The sequence below is a fragment of the Schistocerca nitens genome, chromosome 4 (assembly GCF_023898315.1).
Source record: "Schistocerca nitens isolate TAMUIC-IGC-003100 chromosome 4, iqSchNite1.1, whole genome shotgun sequence".
Lineage (NCBI taxonomy): Eukaryota > Metazoa > Arthropoda > Insecta > Orthoptera > Acrididae > Schistocerca > Schistocerca nitens.
The window spans coordinates 943,088,530-943,115,977 of NC_064617.1; the positions used below are offsets into that span (position 1 = coordinate 943,088,530).

The 27,448-nt window shown below is 44.3% G+C and overlaps 1 protein-coding gene across 1 annotated transcript in view; it reads left to right on the forward strand.

Annotated features, from left to right (window-relative positions):
• LOC126252699 (mucin-4-like) overlaps positions 1-27,448 on the forward strand; it is a 61,600-nt gene that overhangs the window by 10,543 nt on the left and 23,609 nt on the right. The window contains exons 2-3 of the mRNA XM_049953602.1: positions 5,131-7,992; positions 11,129-11,446. Coding sequence (XP_049809559.1) covers positions 5,131-7,992; positions 11,129-11,446 — 3,180 coding nt within the window. The remainder of the gene's footprint in view (positions 1-5,130; positions 7,993-11,128; positions 11,447-27,448) is intronic.

The window sequence follows — 27,448 nt, forward strand, 5'->3', positions numbered from 1 at the left end:
ACAGCATACTCTATGTCTGCCTCTTTCTCTCTCTCTCTCTCTCTCTGCGTGTGTGTGTGTGTCTGCTTTCTCCGGTAGCATTATGACTCTAAAAACGGGAGCTGTGGTATCATCTCTTACGGGTTTTCCTGGTGTGTCACTGCGTGTCAGGTGTAGAGTAGCAAAGAGTGGAGTCGTAAAGTTGAACAAAGGTGGAGAATACTCGGAGCGAAGATCAGTTTGGATTTAGGTGGGGATCAGGAACAAGAGAAGCGATTCTGCCTCTGAGACTTTTGTCGGAAAGCAATAATAGGAAATTACACCAACTTATATTGTTTTTGCGGACTCGGAAAATGCATTTGATTATGTTAGCTGACAAGAAATGTTCAGAGTACTGAAGAAAGCGGGTCTAAAATACGAAGACACGGTGGTGGCACGCAGGTTCTATAAGAATGAAGTGACCGTCTAGCAAATTTCATAAGGAGCAAGAAGGAAAAATTAAAATACGCGTAAGATAAGGCTGCGCTATATCTTCTCTTGTATTCAGTGCTTACATCCAGGAAGCTAGAGAAAAAGTGACTGAGGTTGGGTCAGAATTATTGGACAGAAGATGGGCATGCTGCGACACTGCTGCGGTCACGGAGACAACAGGTGATTTAGAGAAGGACTTCAGCACAATGGAAATGATTTTCTGGAATCGGTACAGTATGAGAATAAACAATAAGAAGGATAAAGTGACAGTATGCAGTACTGAAGAAGAATATGTTCCTCTAACGATGTGAATAGAACAAGAGAAGTGAGAACTGATAGAGGAATTTACCTATTTGAGAAGCAGGCTCACAAAGAATGGTAGGTGCCAGAAATGAAATATGAGTGCAAAACAGCAGGCAAAAATTGCATTTAATTTGAGAATTATCAAACTCTCTATGAGGAATATGTCTGAAAATAAGTAAAGGGATCATAAAAGCATTTTTTGGGAGTGTGGTCATATATAGGCAAGAGATCTGGATAACAGGAAAACAAGAGAAGATGATGTTTGATTTGTGTAGGGCTCAACTGCGCGGTCATCAGCACACGTACAAAGTCCCAATTTTTATAGAATCCAAATTAGCCGCAGTCACCAATGATCATGATGAAATGATGAGGACAACACAAACACCCAGTCCCCAGAAAGAGAAAAATCCCAACCCGGCCGGGAATCGAACCCGGGACAACGTGATCCCGCGGCAGCAACGCTAGTCACTAGACCACGAGCTGCGGACGAAAACAAGACGGAAGACGGCTAGAAGATTTGGAGATTTAGTGCTACAGAATAATGTTGGAAGATTTAATGTAGTGGACTGACAAGGCAGCCAGTCCACCGTGAAGTAGCCGAAAGGGCACGCGTCAACTCACGCCGTCTGGCGTTAAGTCTGGAACAGGATTCGTAATGAATGTGATAAAGAAAAGAACGTAGCTACTAGAACACTTAACTTTTATATTGTCCTTTGGTATACAGCATTCTTGATGATACAAGTGAGACTATCTTGAGATACATGCAATGGTACAAATGGCGCCTTGCTAGGTCGTAGCCATTAACTTAGCTGAAGGCTATTCTAACTGTCTCTCGGCAACTGAGAGAAAGGCTTCGTCAGTGTAGTCGCTAGCAACGTCGTCGTACAACTGGGGCGAGTGCCAGTACGTCTCTCGAGACCTGCCTTGTGGTGGCGCTCGGTCTGCGATCCTGACAGTGGCGACACGCGGGTCCGACATGGACTAATAGACCGCGGCCGATTTAAGCTACCACCTAGCAAGTGTGGTGTCTGGCGGTGACACCACATTTAATGTCCTCATTAATGTAAATAACTATTATTCATCATCATTGCAGTTTTCATGAAATCAAAATTCCCACTTTCAAGAAAAGGTGTCGTCAGTTACTCTCCTCCTATTGCGCTCAAGGCTGGCATTTAACCTAAGAGTTCCTGAATGCGCATCACGTTGCTGAACCACCACAATAGTAGACTTACTCGTATTACACACTTTCAGTTGATTGCCCATGTTTCTGTCACCGCTCCTGTGCATTCGCAATACTTCTTACTGGCCAGTCATCTCGCATGATTCCACTCCCTGCAATGGAAACTGACCGAGCGAGGTGGCGCAGTGGTTAGACACTGGACTCGCATTCGTGAGGACGACGGTTCAATCCCGCGTCCGGCCATCCCGATTTAGGTTTTCCGTGATTTCCCTAAATCGCTCCAGGCAAATGCCGGGATGGTTCCTTTCAAAGGGCACGGCCGACTTCCTTCCCCGTCCTTCCCTAATCCGATGAGACCGATGACCTCGCTGTCTGGTCTCCTTTCCCAAACAAACCAACCAACCAATGGAAACTGTTGGATTTGAGTGCTGTGGAAGATTCCTGGATCAATGAGATCTCAGACAGAGATAGGGAATACTCCATTTTATTCTTCTGTAGTAATTCTTCTGATGATTCTTTGCGTGTTGGTTAATACTTACAAGTAAGCACTATTCAGGAAATCGGATAACACAGTCTCTGTAGCTTTAACGTTTAAGAAGGCATTAAGTGACGAAATAGTTTCAGTTGGTAGTATTTATTCCAAGAATTTACAGTCGTTTACGTGACTTATTTCGCTTATTTAGAGAAGATACTGATTAAGGTAAACAGAGTTAACTCTTCGCATACTACACTATGTCGTCGCAAAATTTGACGCTAAAGTGTTGTCGAATCTTTAAGGTGTTGATGTACACTGATCAGCAAGAGCATTATGGCCATCGATCTACTATCGATATAAACCAGTCTTGGCAATAGTAGTGTCACCTGATGGGGGATGATTGCTATTCAGACGCACGCACATGGCCCGTAGTATCAGTGAGTGGGGTGTCCTTGTGTAGAACTGGGAAGGCGCGCGATTTGACCGAGGGTAGATTGTGATGACCCGGAAGCTAAGCATGAGTATTTCGGAAACTGCATGATTTATCGGGTGTTCAAGAAGTGCTGTGGTAAGTGTCTTCAACAAGTGGCGATATCAAGGTGAAACCACGTCCGGACGTTGTGGGGATGGACAGAGACTCCTGATTACAGATGTCGGATGTCTTAGGCTGGGAAGACTGGTAAAACAGGGCAGGCTGCGAACTGTGGCAGAACTAACATCAGACTTTAATGTTGGAGTACAAGTATGTCTGAACACACAGTGCACCGAACACTCGTAACGAAGGGCCTCCGCAGTCGATGACCTAGGCATGTGCCAATGTTAACACCACGACATCAGCAACTACGACTGAAATGGGTACGTGACTATGGGCATTGGAGTGGTTTGATGAACACACCAGCAAGTTCTGAATGATCTATACCCCCCCCCTCCCCCACTCGCTAGATATGAATCCGTTCGAACATATATGGGATGTGACTGAACATGAAGTCAGAGCTTATGGCCCCCTCCCCGGAATTTAAGGGGATTAGGTGAATTGTGTGCAGATGTTATATCGTCTCTCTCCAGCGACAAAAGCCTCATTACGTGCATGACAGCACGCATCACCGCTGTTAGCCGTGCCAAAGCTGGACATATTGGCTATTGGATAGGTAGTCACAATGTTCTGTCGGATCAGTGTAGTTCTTATTTCAGTCTGTGTACTTTAGACAAGTAGGTGAAATGGTTAGAGAAAGATGTATGATATTAACAATGTAGTAACAGAACATCAAAATGGGTTAAACAATTACCTCTAAAAATGTAGCTGAGCTAGTGTGGAGAAATTGAAACCTTATGTATGGCGCGAAATGTGCTCTTGCCTCCGTAGAAACATTGTGCCGACGGTGCAGCAAAGATTCTAAACGAGCGTGTAATGCTGTATTCGTCGGGGACAATAGTGACACCGAAATTCTTGATACCTAAAGTACTATATAAATCCTGCATATGCGAAAAGCACTGTCACATATATTCTTTATTAATTTCGCACCTATGCCACTGAAATGAAATGAAATGTCGTGTGGCTTGGGGCTGCCGTCGGGTACACCGGTCGCCTGGTGCAAGTATCTTGAGTTGACGCCACTTCGGCGACTTGCATGTCGATGTGGATGAGATGATGATGATGACAACGCAACACCCACTCCCTGAGTGGAGAAAATCTCAGACCCTGCCGGGAATCGAACCTCGGCCCCTTAGCATGGCGTTCTGTCGTTCTGACCACTCAGCTTAAAGTATGACTTAACAGTGACTGTCATTTCACTTTAATAAGAATGTTAACTTCTTAGCTATTTGGAAGGAGAGACAGCATTGGTCGTATATTTTTGTTTTTTATCGCAAAATCGATTTTCGGTCACTTAGTGACCATCTTCAGTGCTGTAATATATAACTTAAATTAGTAAGCACTGGTGTCAATAAGCTTACGGCGATCACATAGACTTCTTAGCTATTTGTCAAACATTGTTACCAAAAGAAAGAGGAATATCGATGTCAGGTTTCGTTGAATTAAGAGTACATGTTACCTAAGCAGATAAAATGAAAAATTATGGCTCTGAGCACTATGGGACTTAACATCTATGGTCATCAGTCCCCTAGAACTTAGAACTACTTAAACCTAACTAACCTAAGGACATCACACAACACCCAGCCATCACGAGGCAGAGAAAATCCCTGACCCCGCCGGGAATCGAACCCGGGAACCCGGGCGTGGGAAGCGAGAACGCTACCGCACGACCACGAGATGCGGGCATGAAAATTTAAAATATGACTTTTAAGCACCTGAAAGCACTCACGAGAAAAAAAAAAAAAACATGCTTCAGAGGTTAAATAAAAATAGCTAAAATCACAACAAAAATGAGCCAAACACTGTAAGTAAATTAAAGAAGTGAACAACTCTTCGATAGAGGCACTATCAGAAAAGATGTATTTATATCAGCATGTTTTAAAGTTTTCAGATTCAATCTGTGTGTGTGTGTGTGTGTGTGTGTGTGTGTGTGTGTGTGTGTGTGTGTTTGTGTGTGTATGTGTTTTGGAATACGCATGCTAGATAATTGACCTTGGTTATATTGTAATTCATTACTGATGTATCAAATGACATGAAATTTACGAATAGCTGCTTTTGATGACGGAAGCATCACAGTCTCATTTTGTTCAGCAGCTGTGTGAAATAACACTACAACCTCTTTTGTTACAGGTAGTCCTGAGTGCAGTGCTAGCAGCTGCCATCGCCAGGCCAGTGCTAGCAGCTGCCATCGCCAGGCCAGGTGGCATGTCTGAAGTCGAGCCCTTACCATGCTCGACAAAGACAAGAGCATCCGGTGCGGTCATCTTGAAAGACAGAATTGGAACCAACATGCAAGCTGAAGACGCCGCATCAGCAAGTAGTGAATCGGCCGAGGCTGAAACGGCCAGTTACGAAAGGACCAGCCTGTCTCCTTCCACTGAAATACCTGACACTGCCACAGTAACCAGCTTGAATGTAAATCGCAAGATAGATCTGGCTTCTGGTAGCAAAATGCCGTCGACTGGTTACATTATTTCGTCTCAGATGTCGTCAGCTCCAACGAATGTTGCTAGTCTTCATCATATTGATAGCTCCGAGATTTCCAAGTCGTCTTCATCTGCCGAAAGACTTGACAGTTCCACAGAAAGCATGTTGAAAGCGAGCAGTGAGATAGCTCTCACAACTGGTGGCCAAGTGCCCTCAGATAGCTTCATTAGTCAGTCTCAAACGACGCCAGTTCCTAAGAATGCCGCTAGTCTTCAGCGCACTGATAGCTCCGAGACTTCTAACTCATCTCCTTCCGCCGAAAAAGCTGACTCTTCCCCGGAAACCATGTTGAAGACCGACTCTAAAGTAGGTCTCGCTTCAGGTAGCAAAGTGCTTTCACCTGGCTCCATTAGTCTATCTCAAACAACTTCAGCTCCTAAGAATGCTGCTAGTGTTCAGGATATTGACAGCTCAGAGATGTCCAACTCTCCTTCTGCCAAAAGACCTAGCAGTTCCACAGAAAGCAACTTGAATGCCAACAGTAAGATAGCTCTCGCTGCTGGTGGCCAAGTACCCTCAGGTGGATCAATTAGTCGGTCTCAAACGTCGTCAGTTCCTAAGAACCCCGCCAGTCTTCAGGATACTGACAGTTCCGAAGTTTCCATCTCGTCTCCTTCCGCCGAAAAAGCTGACTGTTCCCCAGAGAGCATGCTGAACACCGACCATAAAGTAGGCCTCGCTTCTGGTGGCAAAGCGCCCTCAGCTGGCTCCATTAGTCACACTCAAACGTCGTCAGCTCCAAAGAGTGCTGCTAGTCTTCAGGATATTGACAGCTCCGAGACATCCAACTCGTCTCCTTCTGCCAAAAGACCTAACAGTTCCACAGAAAGCAACTTGAATGCCAACAGTAAGATAGCTCTCGCTGCTGGTGGCCAAGTACCCTCAGGTGGCTCAATTAGTCGGTCTCAAACGTCGTCAGTTCCTAAGAACCCCGCCAGTCTTCAGGATACTGACAGTTCCGAAGTTTCCATCTCGTCTCCTTCCGCCGAAAAAGCTGACTGTTCCCCAGAGAGCATGCTGAACACCGACCATAAAGTAGGCCTCGCTTCTGGTGGCAAAGCGCCCTCAGCTGGCTCCATTAGTCACACTCAAACGTCGTCAGCTCCAAAGAGTGCTGCTAGTCTTCAGGATATTGACAGCTCCGAGACATCCAACTCGTCTCCTTCTGCCAAAAGACCTAACAGTTCCACAGAAAGCAACTTGAATGCCAACAGTAAGATAGCTCTCGCTGCTGGTGGCCAAGTACCCTCAGGTGGCTCAATTAGTCGGTCTCAAACGTCGTCAGTTCCTAAGAATGCCGCTGGTCTTCAGGATACTGACAGCTCCGAAGTTTCCATCTCGTCTCCTTCCGCCGAAAAAGCTGACTGTTCCCCAGAGAGCATGTCGAACACCGACCACAAAGTAGGCCTCGCTTCTGGTGGCAAAGCGCCCTCAGCTGGCTCCATTAGTCACACTCAAACGTCGTCAGCTCCAAAGAGTGCTGCTAGTCTTCAGGATATTGACAGCTCAGAGATGTCCAACACTCCTTCCGCCAAAAGACCTGACAGTTCCTCAGAAAGCAAGTTGAACGCCATTAGTAAGTTAGCTCTGGCTTCTGGTGGCCAAGCGCCCTCAATTGGCTCCATTAGTCAGTATGAAATGCCGTCACCTCCTAAGAATGCTGCTAGTCTTCAGGATATTGACAGCTTCGAGACGTCCAACTTGTCTCCTTCTACCGAAAGACCATGCAGTTCCTCTGAAAGCGTATTAGACGACAACAATTCGGTGAATCTCTCTTCTGCTCGGAAAATTCCCTCACCTGACTCTGTTAGTCCCTCTGAGAGATCTCCGTCCCTTAATAATGTAGAGAGAGTCCCAGATTTTGAAACCTCCGGTGTCTCTGAACCTGTTCAAAGGCTGAGCGATGACTTACCTGGCAGCAATACATTTCAGAATCTTCCAATCAGTAACTTGGGTGCCACTTCTTCTCTTAACTCCCAAGCAAGCCTTTCTGAAACTCTGGACAATATTGCTAGTGTAGATATCTCTGGGGCATTTCAACCTGCCAAGGAGCCCAAAACTGATTCACCTGCTAGCTCCTCCTTTGGGCATCTTCTTGCCAGGAATATTCCAGCGAGACCCTCTGCTGACTCTCAAGAAGAGATTTCTCCCGCCAGTGATCCTCGCTATCGCATCAGTAGCCTTGCACCTGACTCTACTGGACTTGGATTGTACAATGCCGTCAACTACTGGCTTTGTACCAGGCCTTTCTACAGCCCTCAAGCCAACAGTGACAGTGTGAGCCTTCCGTTTACAGTGACATACCCAACTCCCAATTCTAACAAGGTCAAGTTTGGTCTTTCCATAAGCAGCCCGTTTACTGGTCTTTCTGTAGAGAGTTTCTCACCTGAGATTTTGGCTCACTCCAGCAACGTTATAGACACTGCTCACTGTGCATCTCTCGCCGACGGGCTAGCCAACTTCACTCCGACTCTGCCACAGCTGTCACTCGATGAATGTAATAAGGTGAGATATTAGTTTTAGGTTTGAACAAATAAAAGGTTTTCCTGTTGAATGAGCTTTTACAGTTGTCTGTCTGTGGAAAAACTCAAGGTTTACCCAAAGAGAAGTATCCTCTTGTACCATAGCCAAGACGACTGCACATTGCTAGAAGACATTCAAGATACTGTGCGTAGGAAAGGCTCGCTGACAGAGGTCTAAATCTGTTAAGAAATTTAAGGGCCTCAGCAGGACGTTGTGTATACGTAAATCATTGTCTCACAATAGCGTTCATACTATTCTCCTCAAGAAGCAAACACGTTTTGCAATGCCGGACGGGGTGGCCAAGCGGTTCTAAGCGCTACGGTCTGGAACCGCGCGACCGCTACGGTCGCAGGTTCGAATCCTGCCTCGGGCATGGATGTTTGTGATGTTCTTAGGTTTGTTAGGTTTAAGTAGTTCTAAGTTCTAGGGGACTGATGACTTCAGCAGTTAAGTCCCATGGTGCTCAGAGCCATTTGAACCATTTGAACGTTTTGCAATACTTTCTAGGAATCGTCTTAGTAGTGTAAGATGTCGATGCAATCAAAACCAACGAAGAAAACTTTGGAATGTTATAGTAGATAACATTTCTTTTTCTGGGTATCATCGCCAATTGTATTTGTTATATGTTTCTCTGGATTTATTTTAAATTTCAGCTGTTAAATGGGAGTTCCAGAGCCGTATTAATCAGTGCTAGATACAGCAATCTGTAACCACTGAGAAAAATAACTCACTTATTTTGACATTAGAAACACTAACATTTTCATTAATTTTAAGATTCGCAAGTGCTTATAGGAGATGGAGGTACCAGCAAGAAGACTTATTGGGTGGCCAAAAAAGAGATCGACAGGCCAGGTTAAGGAATATTTCAAGAGGAGAGAAGTAACATGGGGTGTAGTGGAGAAGAAAAAGCTATACCAGAACGGAAACCAATAGCGGCATATCTAGTTCCTACGCCGCTCGCTGGAAGGATATCACTGATGATGATGATGAGATGCTTGTTAATTTTAGGGAATCCTCAACTGCACAACGCGACTCGGATTGTCTCAAAACTGATCGGTCCAAACTGAGCTCTTGTCTTTCGTCAACAATACTGTTTCAGATTTTACATGTACATATTGTAAATGTCAGATGAAAATTCTTCATGCGTGCGTTAGTACTTTAGGATTAGATAGTGAACTTGATTTTCATCTTTAGGGTTTTACTCTCAGGAAAAGTAGGTGGAGGTTATAGAGCATTTAACGTACTTGTAGTGAAGGAAAGCTCTTAGTCCAAGGAAACATCATACTGAAGAAAGGTTTAAAAGGTAAAATACACTCCGGAAACTTAACTGCCCATGACTGGAGAAATATGAGGCAACAGGCCAGTACAACGCTATTCAGTGGCAGAAAACGTTCTTTTAAACATCAAATAGCCAAACACTTCGATTAGAGGAACCAATTGGAGGCAACTGAGAGTGTTCGGGGCTTAATATGCTGCCCTGTTATCGGGTGACAGTGGCTCTGCTCAAGGAACCAGTCCCTGATTCACTTGGTCAGATTTTTCTCTTACTATCAGACAGTCAAACACAACGGCTGGCTGAGGAGCAGGAGAAATAAACTGACGAGTAAAACGGACCTGGCAACCTTTTGCCTTGTGAAAAACACGTCACACTTCAAATGGTTCAAATGGCTCTGAGCACTATGGGACTCAACTGCTGTGGTCATAAGTCCCCTAGAACTTAGAACTACTGAAACCTAACTAACCTAAGGACAGCACACAACACCCAGCCATCACGAGGCAGAGAAAATCCCTGACCCCGCCGGGAATCGAACCCGGGAACCCGGGCGTGAGAAGCGCGAACGCTACCGCACGACCACGAGATGCGGGCCACGTCACACTAAATCAGGATGCCCGGACGGTAATCTACGAACGCTCATCTAGAATGTAAGAGTCTTACGTCGATTTAACTGCGACCATAACTATGGTTGAAATAAAATATTACGACTGAAAAAATTAGAGGTTGGCAGAGCGTCTAGAACGTTCTTCGTTGGATTCCTTGAGATGAGAGGAGAAGAAGCTGTTGATTAAGGAAGGTGAGTAGGTGACATTAGCTAACATGTGGGAGAGGTAGAAATAGGTGTAGTTGAGGAGCATGAGGTATGTAGGTCTGGAGGAGGCAGTGTGTAACAGTGGATGTTGAGTGCCTGACTAAATCCCTCTGGACAGGTTTCCAGATAGTTTAATTCAGAACAGTAGCATCTCTCATTAAGCTATTGCGTTAAACACTTAGACGAATAATTGATAGTAGCCGATCTCAGGGACGATCAGTTACGTTGCCGTACAAATATAGGTAAAAGCGGAGACAAACTGATGACCTGTGTTAGGATGGATATTAAAGAAAAGAAAATCTACGTCAGTAGCATTTGTATACTTAGAAACAGCTTTGGAAAATGTCGACTGGAAAAGAATCTTTGAAATTCTGAAGGTGGCGGGGATAAAATACATGGAACAAAGAGTTATCAACCAATTGTACAGAAACTAGATTGCCGCTATGAGAGTCGAAGAGCATAAAATGCAAGTATAAGTTGGAAAGGGCGTGAGACAGAATCGTACTGTCTCTTCGATGTTATTCGTTCTGTGGAATGAACAACCAGTAGGGGAAATCAAGGATAAATTTCTAAGGGAAATTCACGGACCAAAAGTAAGAGCCATTGCCGATGATATTGTGATTCTGTTATAGGCGGCAGAAGCTTTGCAAGATCAGCGAAAGCAGTGTATGTAGTGTCTTGAAATGTTATCAGATGAACGTAAACGAAAGTGAAACAAGAGTAGTTAAGCTTGGTGTTTAATGCTAGCGACTAATGTCCCACATCTCTGTGCTAGGCTGCTTGTTATATCTTTTCTTCTTCGTCTGTCATGTGGTGTTTTGCTTTCAGTGTAGTACGATTGCTGTAATTTGTCTACTACGTGGTCCTACAGATTCATATTAAGTTTATTGCTTTCTTCACCTCTGTTAAATCTCATTGCTTTCTTTGATTTAATTGAACAGTTAATGATCAAATAAATTATGAAATTACGTGTGGATGTGAAATAGTTATTTCCTGAGACACCAGCAAAATTCACGGTATTATCTGCGCAGGTCGGAGCATTCTTGACAACCTCGCATCGGGCAGACACGGCCCACATCCTCGGCACTCCAGTATGTACCGTTGTCGGTCCATCTGCTGCACCGGTGAGGCTATCTGCAGGTACCGGCACTTCCGCCGCCCCACGCAGCCAGTCATCAAACACCGTCGTCTTCGGTGGCGTTCCTATTCCCGTATTGGCGCCAACAGCTGCACAAATTAAGAGCCAGTATCCAGGCTCCATCAACTTTGATGGCATTCCTGAATCCACCGCTGTACCAGTGAGTCCTGCTTACAACATCTTCAACTTCGGTGGCGTCCCTGTTCATACCGTAGGCCAATCCGCAGCTGTGCCACTGAGTGTGACATCAAACACCGTGAACTTCTATGGTCGGACTGCGCGCCCTGTGGTATGAACAGTCAACCAGGCGCCATCACGTTCTCTGACGTCCCCGCTCGCGCACCAGGTGCTGCGTGCTCTTATATAGTGATAGCGATCAGTTATTGACAGATCCATTCACAAGGAACCATAGAGAAGCTGTTAAGCAGTTTCCACATCTGCAGTTGTTTCTGAAATAGCGGGTGTAGAAATATGCCTCGTTAAACGACGAAAGACGACGGTCTCTAAATTGATTGTGTGAAGAAATTAACCCAATCCTGTACTCGATTTTGCTACTGACTTGAATAAAAATACATTTGTCAGTGGAGTTTGATTTGCTTTTTCTTACTTGTTCCTTATCTTATAGTCTCATTTGGTTCCAAGCACTTTACGAACTTCTTACAGATTAAGGTATGAATACTGAAAGAAACACGACAGCAAATATAACCAGTCTACATACACAGAAGAACAGAAAAGAAGGTAGCTATTAAGAACAGGGAATCGGAAAGTATAATACACAAGGCTGTAGTTTACACTGCCGAAGACAACACAAGCAGAGGCGATTCATACATACCATTTGTCTGAAAACCCTTGAAGGGCAAAACATTACACAGAAGAAATAGATATGATTCAAAAATGGCAGAAATAGCACTGAACCAATCTAGTACAGAAAAATATTTTGAAAAATATGTGTCTTTGTGTTTATGACAAGATAACAGGAATGAAATTCGGAAAATACGTTATTCAATGTAGGAAGACATAAAATTGGAAAACGGGTCCCTTTAATATCAATGAAACAAGTAAATAAATAAAGCTAATCAACGTTTACTATTCGACTTGCGTTTAGAAGTTTGGAACTCCGATAGAAAAACACTGAACAAAGGTTATGGGAACTCAACCAGATGACAACGGCATTATAGAGTTCCATATCATCTCGAAATCGATGGAAACAAATTCGTTTTTCATGTGCAAGAAAGGGTAATACTTGCGAGGTTAGCGATTGTAGAATCCAAGAATTTCATACATCCTGTCCATAGAATTATAGCGAGTGTTATGTTTTTGTTACAAAAGTAAATCTCAGTCACGTTTTAAGGCAAATGTTGTTGGCGCCCTTCTGTCAGGAGGGCACAGTCTTCAAACTTGAAAGAGTTGTCAGATTTCCACCTGTCACTGGGAAGCTAGGATGGAGACATTCATTGCAGAACTGGCTACCACAGCAGGATTCCCGAACGTCTTCGTGCTCCACGTGTTGTGTTTGTGGCACGACTCATGCGACGAGGTAAGTGCCACACACGCTGAACGAAGCTGGGCGTGTGCTTGCAGTCAAACGGATGGACGCTGATTGTCATCTCTCCGGTCACCTGGCTCTCCCCACGTTGACTTGGCGCGATCTCTACCCAGCACGGAAGTAACACAACTGTATGAATAAAATAAAGTGTTATGTTGACTGCCAAGCCTCTCTCTGCCATCACTGGTTTGCTATCCTTTCTCAGCTCTCCGCCGTCTCCCACCCCGCATCTTAGCCATCCCCGCCCCCAAAACCTCCCACCCCCCCCTTTGTCTTCGTGGGACATTAACATTAAAACGAGGTTAATTCGGTTTTTTATAACAACGACTGCAGAATTGGTGAGCGAAGTGCTCGAATCAAACAGGGTGTAAGACAGGGATGTAGTCTTTCACCCCTACTGTTGAATCTATACATCGAAGAAGCAACGACGGAAATAAAAGAAAATTTTCAAGTGTTGAATGCAAACTCAAGATGAGAGGTTATCAATGGATTCGTTGAAGACATTGCCATCCTCAGTGAAAGTAAAGAAAAACTGCAGGATATGTTGTGGTGCTACAGAACAATGTTGAAAATTAGGTGGACTCAAGAGGTAAGTAATGAGGAGGTTCTTCGCAGAATCGGTGAGGAAAGGAACGTATGGTAAGCAGTGACTACAAGAAGGGACGGGATGATAGGGTATCTGTTAGGGCATCAGGGAATAACTTTTGTGATACTAGAGGGGGATGTAGAGGGTAGGTATTATAGAGGGAAGCAGAGATTGGAATACGAGTACACTGAGGACGTAGGTTGCAACTGCTACTTTACACACAAAAGAAGGAAAAAAACCAACCACAAATAAAAACGCTGACGGTAGAAAAGATGCATCTGCGTCGTCGCGTGTGATTGGTAGCCATGTAAAATCTGCTGTGCGCTTCACAGCAAACGACAGTTTCATTTGTTGACCCACATTCCTCTGAAAGCAACCTATTGATAGCGGTCCACAAAAGGCCCATTCGGTTGGCATTATTTGATCTTGACGCTGTTTGGTAAGCGCTTTTGGTGTACATCATGCAAACAGTTGTGATATCCAAGGTTTTGTCTGAAAAATAATATGTGCTATCCAAGGTTTTGTCGGGAAAATCATGTAAAATATGCAAAAACATTTCACTTGTAGATCCTTTCACTTCACACTTCAATTGTAAGTCCTTTTGAGCACAAAGATCGAATGACATTACGCACTTTGCAACTGAAGGACGCAGTGACTTACGGAGCAATTTTGTTTTATTTTACTTACAGTGTGTAACAACTTCTGAAACAAATCAGTTATTTCTGATACACCATAATCAGGAGATGTTCCATTCGTGAAACTTACTTTTAATCTTCTAACATTGACATGTAATCGAACAATGGCTAAATTTCAAACAAGCTACTTCTGCACCGTATAGTATATTTGTAGCGCTTTTCCTTCTTTTTTCAGGTGTTGCCTAATTTTTACTGTTATAATTTGAAACATTTTTAATTGGTGTCTCATCTCAACAATGTGTACGCAAGACGTTGGATAAGATGCGGAGGCTGGCCTGCGGGATCACCAGACTTAAACTCCCTGAATTTTTACCTCTGGGGCATCTGAAAAGCGCAGTGTATGCTGAACCGTTTCCTGATCTGCAGGCCCTTCAACAGCCTGTTCTCGAGACCTGAGATGCTATTCGAAGGTCTAGCGGTTCTGGCGCTGCAGTCCGGAACCGCGGGACTGCTACGGTCGCAGGTTCGAATCCTGCCTCGGGCATGGGTGTGTGTGATGTCCTTAGGTTAGTTAGGTTTAAGTAGTTTTAAGTTCTAGGGGACTTATGACCTAAGATGTTGAGTCCCATAGTGCTCAGAGCCATTTGAACCATTTTTATATTCGAAGAGAGACCGAAACGTGCGAAAGAGTGCGGCAATCCATGATGGAACATTTCAACGCGTACATTGCATTTCATGGAGACCACTTTGAACATCCGTTGGGACGTGGATGCGATGCAGCTCTGTACCTCGTTCCTGGACTTTGCTGTCGTTGCACGTACACCGTTCATTTCTGGACTCGTGTTCATAGGATACTTCTCCTTCGTTTTCAGTCAGGGATCCGTTCCTGCAGTTTGTCGCTTTTATTCATGTTAACGTTGTATATGCTGCGGCAACGCCCTCAAAGGAAAATTTTTTGACCGCTACTTATACTTTTTTTTAGATTTATGCCTAAGTAGCAGACTCATCTTGTTTAATTCGTTACATAAAGTTTTTAACTATACAATAACAAGCAGATACCGAAAATAAAATGAGTAAGCGTCAAATTAGAAGTCAGAAGAACTGACTTTACCATACGAAGAACGTTGATCTGTGAAATTAACGATAGTTCTTAATAAATAGTTGCAAAGAAAAACGGCAACTCTGTCGTAGCTTGCCTCAAGCCTGGCTGAAAAGGAAGAGGGGTAGGAGTAACATCTCATTAAAAACCATGGTGAAACCTTCCCGTCTCCTCTATACCTCTTTTGCTAATGATAACCTTCCCTTTTACAATAAACTATGAAACCTTTCCTTAGAATTTCTATCTCTTGCTTAATAATAACAAAATGAAATCTTCCCTTTGAAATTTATTCTCTTTCTCAATCTTCGCAGTCCGCAGCTCGTCGTCGTGCGGTAGCGTTCTCGCTTCCCGCGCCCGGGTTCGATTCCCGGCGGGATCAGGGATTTTCTCTGCCTCGTGATGACTGGGTGTTGTGTGCTGTCCTTAGGTTAGTTAGGTTTATGTAGTTCTAAGTTGTATGGGATTGATGACCATAGATGTTAAGTCCCATAGTGCTCAGAGTCATTTGAGCCATTTTTCAATCTTCGCATACAAATTTAAATGCTGATAATTAAAAGTTTTATTTTCTGATTATTTCGACGAAACATAGAATGTGTCGTCGTTGTGGCCGTCAGTCGTTATCTGCAATAACCCAAAACTGTTCCTTACCTTTTTTACTGTTACTGGATCACCATCTGACTGCTACATCGAACTGCGACATGAATATACTTACTCTGTTTTACTATACTCCATTAGCTGCTGGTGGGCTTTCATAATAGGTGGCTGTATTTATTACCAAAGCTGACGTTATTCTTTAATAGCAAAGCTGACGTTATTCTTTAATTAATTTGAGTGAAGTTACGTAATTCATAGTTAAACTTTTTCTTGACAACAATAAAATTTTGCAAAGTTTTACGTCGATGGTTTTTTGGGTCGATTATAATTAGAAATGCAATATTGCTGGCAAAAGTTAATTATATTCTGAATGAGATGATTTTACAAACGTTCAAATGGGACTTACTTTTTTACAATAATCTTACAACTAGCAATGCGCAAACATACTTTCAGTAGGCTTGAGTTTCTCAAAAAATTAATTTAATAATATTAGTTCCTCTTATTATACACTCCTGGAAATTAAAATAAGAACACCGTGAATTCATTGTCCCAGGAAGGGGAAACTTTATTGACACATTCCTGGGGTCAGATACATCACATGATCACACTGACAGAACCACAGGCACATAGACACAGGCAACAGAGCATGCACAATGTCGGCACTAGTACAGTGTATATCCACCTTTCGCAGCAATGCAGGCTGCTATTCTCCCATGGAGACGATCGTAGAGATGCTGGATGTAGTCCTGTGGAACGGCTTGCCATGCCATTTCCACCTGGCGCCTCAGTTGGACCAGCGTTCGTGCTGGACGTGCAGACCGCGTGAGACGACGCTTCATCCACTCCCAAACATGCTCAATGGGGGACAGATCCGGAGATCTTGCTGGCCAGGGTAGTTGACTTACACCTTCTAGAGCACGTTGGGTGGCACGGGATACATGCGGACGTGCATTGTCCTGTTGGAACAGCAAGTTCCCTTGCCGGTCTAGGAATGGTACAACGATGGGTTCGATGACGGTTTGGATGTACCGTGCACTATTCAGTGTCCCCTCGACGATCACCAGTGGTGTACGGCCAGTGTAGGAAATCGCTCCCCACACCATGATGCCGGGTGTTGGCCCTGTGTGCCTCGGTCGTATGCAGTCCTGATTGTGGCGTTCACCTGCACGGCGCCAAACACGCATACGACCATCATTGGCACCAAGGCAGTAGCGACTCTCATCGCTGAAGACGACACGTCTCCATTCGTCCCTCCATTCACGCCTGTCGCGACACCACTGGAGGCGGGCTGCACGATGTTGGGGCGTGAGCGGAAGACGGCCTAACGGTGTGCGGGACCGTAGCCCAGCCTCATGGAGACGGTTGCGAATGGTCCTCGCCGATACCCCACGAGCAACAGTGTCCCTAATTTGCTGGGAAGTGGCGGTGCGGTCCCCTACGGCACTGCGTAGGATCCTACGGTCTTGGCGTGCATCCGTGCGTCGCTGCGGTCCGGTCCCAGGTCGACGGGTATGTGCACCTTCCGCCGACCACTGGCGACAACATCGATGTACTGTAGAGACCTCACGCCCCACGTGTTGAGCAATTCGGCGGTACGTCCACCCGGCCTCCCGCATGCCCACTACACGCCCTCGCTCAAAGTCCGTCAACTGCACATACGGTTCACGTCCACGCTGTCGCGGCATGCTACCAGTGTTAAAGACTGCGATGGAGCTCCGTATGCCACGGCAAACTGGCTGACACTGACGGCGTCGGTGCACAAATGCTGCGCAGCTAGCGCCATTCGACGGCCAACACCGCGGTTCCTGGTGTGTCCGCTGTGCCGTGCGTGTGATTATTGCTTGTACAGCCCTCTCGCAGTGTCCGGAGCAAGTATGGTGGGTCTGACACACCGGTGTCAATGTGTTCTTTTTTCCATTTCCAGGAGTGTAATAGTAAGCTGATGTCTCTGTACATCCGTTTATAATTTCTTGTAAATCGTAGCTAGTGGCTGGCAGTCACACCGCTCCTCTCAACCTCTCGCTTCAGACCTGCTACCGACTCGCTTCACTTCTCGCTGACTACTGACATCCTACGAACGCTAAAGTGCGGTCTCTCCTGCCAACAATGCTTTTTGGTGCATACAATCCCATTACAAAATGTATCAATGCGCGGTCTTTCCCGCTCTTTTCAAAAAATGTATCCATACGCGGTCTCTCCCGCCCTTTTTAAAATTATATCAATTTGCGGTGTCTCCCACCAACAATACTTTGGTGCAGACATTCCCTGCTACCAGAATTATTTCCAACATGACAAATATTAATTATTCCTACTAAATCCTATTAATAAAATATAAACATCTTTCATAAATGGTGATTTGACAATAGACAATAGAAATATACACGTCTTACAATGGTTCATCTGGACTGGGTGATATTACCCGCCGAAGATCCCTTGCTTCTACGGCATTGGAGGCTGGGATGCGGACCATTATAACGGCGGAGCTGGCGGATGATACAGCCCTGCTCTTAGGGCTAGTATAGGAGCGATGGTAAGAGGGCTCTCACAGCTGCAATTAAGGCAGTCTCTCTAGCGAAAAGGTTTACCCGAAGGAAAAGTCCCCTGGCTATCCAGGTTGCGGGTTCTGCTACAGACTGGTTCTGTGTACAGGCAAAAGAATTATTTCTACGTATCCCAGAACGAAAGAAACCATTCAATCTCTCGGAGAACAAAAATTGCTGTAAAAGAATTAGAAGTGAAACCTTAAGGGGGAAATCAATACATTCTGAGAGGTGGTAGCAGAAATTCAGAAACAGCAAGTGGGTATTTCAGTTTTGACGGAGACGAAGAAGAAAGTCAGAGGCAGTGGAAATGTTAAAAAAATACGGGTAACAGCAGTTTATGTGCAGTTGTGGGGCGGCGAGTAAGTTACTTCACTGGTTTAAAGTTTTGATGCCGTTTTCAATCACGTGAGCCTGGCAATTAATTTGGTGGTCAACCAGAAAGCGAAGGGAAACATACTGGCCTTAGTTTCCAGTCTGCACGGCCACATTCCGGTCCAGCCCACTGAAAGAAAAGTGGCTATTTCCCATTTCTTTGCGGGATCAGGACTACGACTTCAGTAAAAGTTTAAGGTTCCAATCAAGATTTAATTTAAGTTTCTCACAAACAACACTCAAAATTGCGTTATGTTCAATTGAAAACAAGTCTTTCTAATCTAACAACACCTTTAGCAGTTCAGAGGCGACCTCTACGGTAACTTACGACGCGGAATTGAATTTCACACCCACGGCACACTAACAGTTATTTTACCGAATTCTACACGATCCAGGACGGTGTACAGTCCTCGCGAGTTCACTAACCGTTTTCACTGCCAAATACGCGCTTGTCACAGCTCGGCTCTGATGTCATCCGAGGCAGAGCGCGACCGGACGTTTAACTGGCGTGGACCTCACAGTGTCTGAGAGCGAAGTGAACCTTCCTACTAGTGATGGGGAGCTCGTGAATGAGTCGTTTAAATGAACGCTTCACTCCAGTGAAGTGTGAACTAACCACTCAGTTTTAATGAACTGGTACTTCAAACTCTCCACAGATAGTACACTCCACACTTTTTTTCTCGTTCGTTCACTCACTCTCTTCCCCTCTCCCTCTCCCACTACATTGGCGCTACGTCACTCATTCTCCCTTCACTTCAATCCTCCCTGTGCTGCCTGTCGACGAATCGCACGGTGAAATACACTTAGAACAACAGTTTCAATTTGCTTTCACATAACCTAAATCGGCGAAGAAACCCCAAATTTCACTACTTTTACGCGATCGCGTGTTGCTAGCCATTGTATAAACGTGAACAGACACAAAAACTGCTTTCGAATAAAATAAAGAGGGATTTTACCTGAAATCGTACCAATGACTACAGGTGACAGTTTACGTTTTGAATTTAGAGGGTTATTATTCTCAAAAATAAAATCCCGGAAAACTTCTGAATAATTACTTAACGTAGGTATATAGACTTTGTGACCGTGGTAAACATACTCATTCTATTTTGGATTAAATTTTAAAAGGAACATAAACTTGGACTGCATTTCGTTTGTAGCCCAAGTTTTCAGTCCATAAATACAACAAATAAGGTTTCACTTGGCAGATGAAGACTTTTTGGCGCTTCATGAGAAAATGTCGAGCAAAATTAAACGTAATACCTTCTTTATATGTGACAGGCTTCTCTGTTTATCTTTCCTTTGTCCCCTTCGACCATCCTGTATTTAACTCAGACGCTGTAAGACGCAAAACGTTGCGTGCACGTTACCGCATAGTTCGGCCATCAGTTGGTAAAAATATGAAGTATTACGAAGCTTTATTGTACGAGCGAGGCGAAGCGAGCGTAGCCGCGGCTGAACGGCGAACTGGGCAACTTCGCCAGGCTTTCGTACTTCATGAATGAACTACTTCATTTGAACGCTTCACGGCAATGAGTGAAATGAATGAAGTACTTCACGGGAATGAACGAGTTCGACCCATGTCTACTTCCTACTGCTTCAGGGGCTGTATTTATAAGGTGCCGGTGCGGACTGCCGAGAAAACATCTGTTGTCTCTGTGCATTTGCATACGGCGGCAGTCTACAAACGACCGCTATCTCCGGCACATAATCTTTAATAATATAGTTACCAATTACTTCAGAAACTTCTTAATTTTTTCTGGTATGCAGATAAGCAGTTTGAAAGCACGTTGAAAGTTTCAGCTCGCTAAAATGAAAACTTTGCGTAATAAAACTTATTTAGTGGAACTAACGGTAGATTCTTACCTCTGAACCATACCTTTTCTAAGACTTAGATCAGTTGCTATTTATGTTACAAGTCTTAAACTTGGTGTAGCTCTATTATTTGATATATTTGATCATCTAGTTTAACCAAAATCCTCTATCATTAAAATTTCAAGTACTTAATCTACAACACTTAGGTACATTTTAGTCACAAAATTAGTTTTTATTTAATACTCAAAAACTATAAGAGGTAGATTAACGTGGACTCTCTGTTATTATTTTTGGGGTGTACTGAAGCATAAAACAAGTTTTTAAGTTTCTAAGTCCATTATTTAGCGCCTCTGATTCTTCCGAAAAAGGGGGATTCTGGCGTTAATTTTTGTTTTATGGTTTTGGAAACCAGCATCACTTATTTATAACTTCTAACTGCACCTTCTGACCAAATTCTGGCTTCCTAGCGTCATTATTTAGCGCCTCTGACTTTTCTCTTAAAACGGCATTTTCCCGTAAACTATTAAGTTTACAACATCAAGACTTGGTATTTGGAACATTATTACACTAAACTACAATTTAACAAAGTTTTAAACATAAATTTTGATTTTTAATTTCATACTAAATTGTGGTGCAATACTTGTGCGCTACATGCAGACGCGTTAAGGTGACGTGGCGCTACTAGCAGTGAACTGGGGTGAGTGCCGGCGCACTCGCTCGCCTCTGTATCTCACACATGACACAGCGCTTGGTTTGCTTCACAGCGGTGCTGACAAACGGGCAAAGGGATGTCTACTTTGGTAAAGAACATATGGAAATTAAGAATAAGAATTAGGAAGAGATAAATGAGAAGCTCTTGAAATTGCTGATTGAATTGTTTGGTAGTTGTGGATATAATAGCAACATACGCTTCATGTGCCGATTCCGACGTTGCTGGAAAAGAGGAATATTTGAAGCATGTCCTCCACATCAGGAACTATTCGTTCTGGAGGACTGAAAAGTTGGGTCTCGGGTAAATAATATTGTGGTTGGGATGGTAATTACCATGCAGGAAAGAAGATCGGTAATTCAGGGTATTGAGAGTGATTCGATGGGAAAATGTTGAACAGATCACTAAATTGTATCTGGAACAGACACAAGCTCCGTTAGAGCAAAATACATAGGGAGGGAACAGGAAGAAGGACTCAGTCCAGAAATACGACGGCTAAAGGCAGGGCCTATATAGGACTGGAGTATATGAACTCTGTACCCGACGTACCCTACGCAGGTTGAGGAGAAACTCGTATCGGATAAGGCGAACTGCAACATTACTATATAAGGCTTTAAAATCACATTTACTGAAGCTGCTAAGCAGGCTCTCGGAAGAGAAGCAGGAAGAGACAGGGGTGCTGCGTGGATGACATAGGCCCTTATTAAAAAAAAAAAAAAAAAAAAAAAAAAAAAAAAAAAAAAAACAGGGTGGTTATCCGAGCTGAAGAGAAGTCGCTGGGGAAAAATGTGCTGACGTAGAACATTTAGTTGGATACAACAACAGTGCAGTGGAAGCTTGGCGATGTATACAAGTGATAGTTTGTGATAAAATTAGAAGAGGAGCTAGAATGACTGCTGTTTCTGAGTGGAAGGCACATGTTGAAGATCTTCTTACAGAAGACAGGGAAGAATTTCGAGAAAAGCAGAGTAAAGTAGCGATTAATTCTGTAGAAGAGGTGGCTGACGATGAAGTTTACCACGCCCTTCAAGAATCTAAAAGTGGAAAGGCAGCCGATTCTGAAGGTATAGCAATGGAATTATTGAAGTATGGAGGAGCTAATGTAGTAGCAGCACTAGTAACATTTTTTAATAAAGTGGTTCAAGGAGATGAAGAAGCGCAAGAGTGGAAGATACCATACATTATCGCCCTATGTAAGAAGGGGAACAGGAAAGATCCGACTAATTGCAGGGGAACAAGTGTAATAGCTCGAGCAGGTTATTCAGTAGTACAGCTAAGGACTGGAAAAGGTTACACAGGTTGTTGTGTCGTGGGAACAGTTGGGTTTTACTCCTACGAAAAGCTGTGTTGATAACATTTTGACGTACGAAGGATTTGTGAGAAAATTATGGCAAAAAATCGAGATCTACATTTAGAGTTTGCTGATTTAGAAAAGGCGCACGATTCTGCGTCAAGGAGGTTACTGTGGACAGCTGTGGATAACGTTAGAGTACATTGTACTTTAAAAGAGTTGGTGAAATGGATATACCATCAACGCGAGGCAGTTGTGAAGGTTGGTTGCGAGATATCGGAAAGTTTTAAAACAAGTAAAGGATTAAGACCTGGATGTTGTATGTCACCAGCTTTATTGAAGCGGAATTTAGAAATTTTTCTTGGTTACTTGAACAGGCAGAGCACAAGTTTTGTTATGACACTACAGCATGAAATATTACACACATTATTGTTTGCCGACAGTCAGGTATTTGTGGCTCTAGATATGGATGGTGTTATGTATGAAATGAGAAAGTTAATGGACACTTATAAATAATGGGGACAATATGGATAAAATAGAATATCTTGTTGCTGGAAGTGGGCAATGTGAGGATTTGGATTTTGCGTTTGACTGGGTAATAAATGTGGAAATGCTGAAGAATGTAGTTTCGCTAATTAGTGAAACTGGACAGTGTGATGTGGATAAGTCGAGCGAGGGTGGCTATTACATCATTAAATGGTATCTTTTGGTGTCGGCACATATCCAGACGAACAAAGAACGCAGCGCTATGTGCTACGCTGGAGAGAAATTCTGACATATCGCTCTGAGTGTTGGACACTGAACGAGAGACAAGAGTTATCGAAGTGTATGAGTTACGGCGAAGCATCAGAACTACCTCCTTGGATGCAATGAATAATTAAAAATGGAGATGATGCGACGGAACCAGTCATGCGACCGATGCTCCAGTGCTCCAGTGCTGAGATGGTATGGTCACTTCCGAAGGATGGAAGAACACCAGTCCGCAGCTCGTGGTCGTGCGGTAGCGTTCTCGCGTCCCGCGCCCGGGTTCCCGGGTTCGATTCCCGGATGGGTCAGGGATTTTCTCTGCCTCGTGATGACTGGGTGTTGTGTGATGTCCTTAGGTTAGTTAGGTTTAAGTAATTCTGAGTTCTAGGGGACTGATGACCATAGATGGTAAGTCCCATGGTGCTCAGAGCCATTTGAACCAGCCATTTTGAAGAACAACAATTTCCGCAGTGTTTGCTCACCTGGTCTCCTCCAGGGAGAAGGAGCCGGAGGAAGGACAACATGGAAGAGGACCATAGCCATAGCCATGGAAAGGAAAGTTCTGTTGGAAGAAGATTGGCATGATTGAAACTTGATGAATGTGAGAAGAGGTAACTGCTGATAAGTGGTGACGCATGCTACTGAGTAAATGAGCGAAAGGTCAGTGACCCAAGGAGACGATTACTCACGGAATAATCCACTCACATTGAAGTGACCGAGCACAATTGTTCTGTCCTTTCAAGGAATGTAAGATGGTCCTCATCCCGTAAAAGGAGGGTCGACCTCATCTCGACTCACTTCCTCCGGTTACTCTCTTAAACTTCGACTGCAAAATTGCCGCTCGAGCTATAAACACCCGTCTCTAAATCGCTCGACGAAACCACTGCCGTTCAACAAAAATGTGTGCCTAGGGGCATGATACTACCGTCTGTAATCAATGGTTGAGAGAGGTTTCGGCGTCTGCGACCACAAACATCTCTGAGGCCCTGCTTTCTCTCGATTTCCACTAGGCATTTGGCCGTGATAGTCATAGATTTTTAATGAGAGTACTGACAGCTTTTCACTGGTATACATGTCTCAACGTTGCCCCCCCCCCCCCCCCCCCGATTTCGATACGACGGAACCCATCCCATGGTAGCTCCTATCCATGTCACTCCTTGTTTTGTTCTTAGAACTCTTGCTTCGGCGTATTGTCATGTTACTACGTTGCTGGACTCTATTGGGGGAACTATTCTCGGTCCGAGCTTACGCTGATGACGTCTTGGTTTTACAACGAAATGCCGATGACATTTCCTGGCTCAAGGATGCCTCGGATTCCTTTTGTCGCCTTGCTGGTTTCCACGTTAATGACTGCAAATGCATGTTCCTACCGTTGTGAGGCTATAACCAAGTGGCAATTCCTTAGGTGACGGTGGTCGATCCGTACAAGACTTTAGGGATCATAGTAAACCACCACCCGAGCATAACGGCAGGCAGCACTTAACAGACGAAAGGTTACGGCTCGCGTTCAGTGAGAGTTTCTTGAACATGAACACAGTTTCCTTAGCCTCTTTCGCCAAGTGCGGGTTTTAAACACCTGTATTTTCAGTAAAGTGTATTACATTGCACAGATATTACCGCTTCCCGCGATGATGTTCCGCAAACTCAAACTATTATCCGGTCGATTCTTGTGTGTGTATGTGTGAATTCCTAAGGGACCAAACTGTTGACGTCATCGGTCCCTAGACTTACACACTATTTAAAGGAACTTACCCTAAGAGCAACACACGCATCCATGTCCGAGTGAGGACTCGAACCTCCGGCGGGAGGGGCCGCGCAATCCTCTAACCGCGCAGCAACTCCACACGGCCCGATTCTTGTGACGACGATACCTGTCGAGTTTAATATGAAATAGGCGCCAGGCCCTGCAAGACCGGACGATTAGGTCTTTCCGATATTAAAGTGAAGGCCTCCATCTTGTTTGTACGACACAGGCGCCGTATTCCATTGCATATCGTTTACTTTCTTGTCTCCAGTCGATCAGTCTGAATCATTCCGTTGATGTTCGACTACCCCTAAAATGTGACTTATCCGCAAATGTTTTATAATTGGAATAGCTTCCCTGTCAATATCCTGGAAAACTCTCTGGTCCCATCTTAGTTTTCCTATATTACACATGGAGATTGCTTCGTCGTGGTTTAGGATCATTCATCGTTTGATAGGGACTTGCGACCACTTTTTCCGTACAGACCTTCGCCTGACTGATCAATATGACGACTGTCATCATACTGATACTTTACTTCGCAGACTGATCTCCTGTGGGCGAGATCATTCGCTCTGGATTCGTGGACAGCTGGCTTTTCTTTCTCGAGGACCAGAATCCGCTTTTTCAAACGAATTTCTTGTTCGTCTGGTCATATCCATTTTTCCTCCGAAGAAAACGAATACGATAGTCTGGTTCATGGCACTGCGTTGTTGAAGGAGAGAACTAACCTGCTCCCCGTGTCTGTGACCAGTAACTGGAGACCGTACATCGGGAGTGGCTGCGGGTCAAACGTTATCGAGCGCTTTTTGCAAATATGCTTCTTCCCGTTTTTATTCGACAGGGCGTAGGTTAAGTTCCCCTGTGGTCTTTTATTCCTTCCTATTTCTGGTACCCAGTCACGCCTTGTTTTGTTCACTTTTCTTCCTTACGCATATAAAAATTAAAAAATAAAAAGTATATAAAATATAAAAAATTAAATAAATAAAATTAAAAAAGCACAACAAATGAGCTAGTTTCCTGGTTACTCAGAATATTTTCTTTTGTTTTGTTTCTAATAATTACTTGTTTTCTCAATTTTCAGGCCACATTACAAGATGATTTTGACTATTGTCAATTGAAAGTCAATGAAAGTACCAACTCTGATGATAATAAAAAAAGTGAGTAAGCACTTAATTTCATGAGCACGGAAGAAAAGTGGTGGGAATAGTGATCTAATTTTCTTCAAGACGCTTGGTCATATAACCGGCCGCCTTGACTTAGGCTTTCCATGATTTTCCTAGACAACTTTAGGCATATACCCGAATAATACTTTATAATGCCTACTAACAATTCCTTCGTTTTCTTTCCCCACCCCATGAGTGCGCTGTCACTAATGCCCTGTCATTTATCGATAGAAGGATCAGTTCAGGACACAATTTTATGCTGTGAAATTTTTATAAGTTCTAATAAATAAGTTGCTTAGCACGGGCAGATAAATGGAATTCCTTGTCGAAGAACATTCATCCAGTAGAGATAATTTGTTTGTTAGAATGTAATAATCAGTTTCCGTCACCAACGAACGATTAAGCCTCGACGTGGGACGTGCAAGCATTGACGTGTTTAGCGTACTACTGCTGTAGTTTCCCCTTAACCTTACACTGACTTCTGACATTAAGAATCAGCTCCACTAAACAAGAAGGTGAAATGTCTTTAATTCACACATTCAACTTTTATGAACCCAAAATTACATCGTGATGACACTGTGGATACTGATCGACGGCGTCGCAATTTGGTGAAACGTCTTTACGCTAGGGCAAGCAAAACACAGTAAGGTAGTTGTAGAAACGATCGCTATTGTAGTTGTAAATTGTCGTAAATGTGTTGGGAAAGATCCAGAGCTCCAAGCCCTAATAGAAAGCACTGAAGCTGAAATACACTCCTGGAAATGGAAAAAAGAACACATTGACACCGGTGTGTCAGACCCACCATACTTGCTCCGGACACTGCGAGAGGGCTGTACAAGCAATGATCACACGCACGGCACAGCGGACACACCAGGAATCGCGGTGTTGGCCGTCGAATGGCGCTAGCTGCGCAGCATTTGTGCACCGCCGCCGTCAGTGTCAGCCAGTTTTCCGTGGCATACGGAGCTCCATCGCAAACACTGGTAGCATGCCGCGACAGCGTGGACGTGAACCGTATGTGCAGTTGACGGACTTTGAGCGAGGGCGTATAGTGGGCATGCGGGAGGCCGGGTGGACGTACCGCCGAATTGCTCAACATGTGGGGCGTGAGGTCTCCACAGTACATCGATGTTGTCGCCAGTGGTCGGCGGAAGGTGCACGTGCCCGTCGACCTGGGACCTGACCGCAGCGACGCACGGATGCACGCCAAGACCGTAGGATCCTACGCAGTGCCGTAGGGGACCGCACCGCCACTTCCCAGCAAATTAGGGACACTGTTGCTCCTGGGGTATCGGCGAGGACCATTCGCAACCGTCTCCATGAACCTGGGCTACGGTCCCGCACACCGTTAGGCCGTCTTCCGCTAACGCCC